Genomic DNA, 2,500 nt, shown 5'->3' with positions numbered 1-2,500 from the left:
CTTTCCTTTCCCCTTTCTTTCTTTCTTATCTTCGTCTCTTTGCCTCTTCTCCTTCCTTGTTAAGACCTCGCTGTGCCTTTTGTTACATGGTTCGTGAGGAATTACACGCGAACTCCCCCGGGCCATGTTTGACTGACGAAAAACAAATGGGAAGAAACATTCATTAGTGCTCTAAAGCAACACTAAGGGGCAGAGGAGGGAGGGAGGGGGGAGGGAGGGAGGAGGGAGGGAGGGGGGAGGGAGGGAGAGAGAGAGAGAGAGAGAGAGAGAGAGAGAGAGAGAGAGAGAGAGAGAGAGAGAGACGCAGAGTGACAGATCGAGAGACAGACAGACAGAGAGAGACAGAAGAAGAGAGAGAAGAAGAGGAGAAGAGAGAGAGAGAGAAGAGAGAGAGAGAGAGAGAGAGAGAGAGAGAGAGAGAGAGAAGACAGAGAGAGAGAGAGAGAGAGAGAGAGAGAGAGAGAGAGAGAGAGAGAGAGAGAGAGAGAGAGAGAGAGGAGAAGAGAGGAGAGAGAGAGGAGAGAGAGAGAGAGAGAGGAGGGAGAGGAGAGAGAGAGAAAGGGAGAAGAGAGAAGAGAGAGGGAGAGGGAGAGGAAGAGAGAGAGAGGAGAGAGAGGAGAGAAGAGAGAGAGAGAGGAGAGAGAGAGAGAGAGAGAGAGAACGAGGGGTGAGGAAGAGAGGGAGGAAAGAGAGCACAGAATAAGAAGAGAGAAGAGAAGAGAATAGAAAGGATCATATCTACCGGCCAATATTTCCTCGCCTCGGCCTCTCCGCCTCCCCGACTGTCGCCTTGCCCGGCCGGCTGCGTCTCAAGAAGGCCATCATCATCGTTATTAATTCAGAATGTGTGGCAGAGGCGTGGGCATAAGGGGAGAGGGCGAGGGCATGGAGGGAGCATGATACACAGGGAGGACATCGAGCGGTGAAGTGTTTGCCTCAAGATGTTTACCAACTCATTGTATGCGGAACTTTTCCACGCCGACAGAGATCATAATACAATAATGATTTTATTCCCGATGACGAAAAATAGTCGACGTTGAATTCATGTGGAAATAGAGAGTGAGATGATAACAGTGACGTGGATGAATTAATGATAATTAGTACACATTGATAACGGATGGAGAAAAGCGATTTTGGCATAGATTAAAAATTATGATTATTAAAGCGATAACAGTGATCATAACTGCAATATGAATTTTAGCCGGTGTAATAGTGATGAAGATAATAACAATGATAAAGATAATGATTCTAAAAGATGATTATATGTCTTTTTGCAAATACTGATTTGTTTCTGATTTTTTTTTCGATAATTAAGGAAGTTATTGAAGTTATAATGATTTACACACTGAATTCATATTGATATTTCATCGGGCCCTGTATTATCTTAACAAACTGCATTTATCTGTGTACACTTTCAGGCTATTCCTGCCATTCTCAATCTTCATTTCGAATTCGAGCCCCTCCCCCCTCAGCAGGCCGGGGTGTGTGACGCGCCCGGGTGTGACGCAGCGTTCGTGCGTCACGTCCCGGCCGCGATGAGTGCCGCGAGTGGACGCCGCTTTTCAACATTAGATTGGATTAGGGCGAAGTGTCAATTAGGCCGCGCCCGACAATGGGACGTCAGTGTCTGTTTGTTTTTTATTCGCGTCGGTCACCGCGTTTTTTATCCCTTCTTTTTATGTCTTTTTTCTTTTTGTTCTATTCTTGTTCTGTTTGTGTTTTGTCATTGGTACGTTGTGACCATATGTTTTGTTTATCGAATCGTTGGGTTTTCTATCCTGAGCCCTCCTCTTTCGCCACAGCAAAATAAGAAAAAAAGAGTGATTTGACGTCTGACACTGCGCTGAACTCCCCGAGGATACCGTTATTGGTACTGCGAAGAGAAAATGCCGCTGCTTTTCCTCTTGCCTTGCCAGCCCGTTTTTCAGGAGATACTCGCCGTTAATGCAACCCCCTGTGCCTACCCCAGCCCCTTTTGCCCTACCCCAGCCCCGTGCCCTACCCCAGCCCCGTGCCCTACCCCAGCCTCGTGCCCTACCCCAGCCCCCGTGCCCTACCCCAGCCCCGTGCCCTACCCCAGCCCCGTGCCCTACCCCAGCCCCGTGCCTTACCCCAGCCCCCGTGCCCTACCCCAGCCCCTTTTGCCCTACCCCAGCCCCCGTGCCCTACCCCAGCCCCGTGCCCTACCCCAGCCCGTTTTGCCCTACCCCAGCCCCGTGCCTTACCCCAGCCCCCGTGCCCTACCCCAGCCCCGTGCCCTACCCCAGCCCCGTGCCCTACCCCAGCCCCTTTGCCCTACCCCAGCCCCCGTGCCCTACCCAGCCCCGTGCCCTACCCCAGCCCCGTGCCCTACCCCAGCCCCGTGCCCTACCCCGCCCCGTGCCCTACCCAGCCCCTTTTGCCCTACCCCAGCCCCGTGCCTTACCCCAGCCCCCGTGCCCTACCCCAGCCCCTTTTGCCCTACCCCAGCCCCCGTGCCCTACCCCAGCCCCGTGCCCTT

The 2,500-nt window shown here is 52.4% G+C and overlaps 1 protein-coding gene across 1 annotated transcript in view; it reads left to right on the top strand.

The window, feature by feature from the left end:
- Positions 1–2,500, top strand: part of LOC119579886 (vegetative cell wall protein gp1-like) — a 5,296-nt gene that overhangs the window by 541 nt on the left and 2,255 nt on the right. The window contains exons 3-4 of the mRNA XM_037927736.1: positions 1,419–1,619; positions 1,970–2,492. Of these exons, the coding sequence (XP_037783664.1) occupies positions 1,419–1,619; positions 1,970–2,492 (724 nt within the window). The remainder of the gene's footprint in view (positions 1–1,418; positions 1,620–1,969; positions 2,493–2,500) is intronic.

The sequence above is a fragment of the Penaeus monodon genome, chromosome 13 (genome assembly GCF_015228065.2).
Source record: "Penaeus monodon isolate SGIC_2016 chromosome 13, NSTDA_Pmon_1, whole genome shotgun sequence".
NCBI lineage: Eukaryota > Metazoa > Arthropoda > Malacostraca > Decapoda > Penaeidae > Penaeus > Penaeus monodon.
The sequence above is the reverse complement of the archived record's forward strand: the minus strand, read 5'-3'. Positions and strand labels throughout refer to the sequence as shown.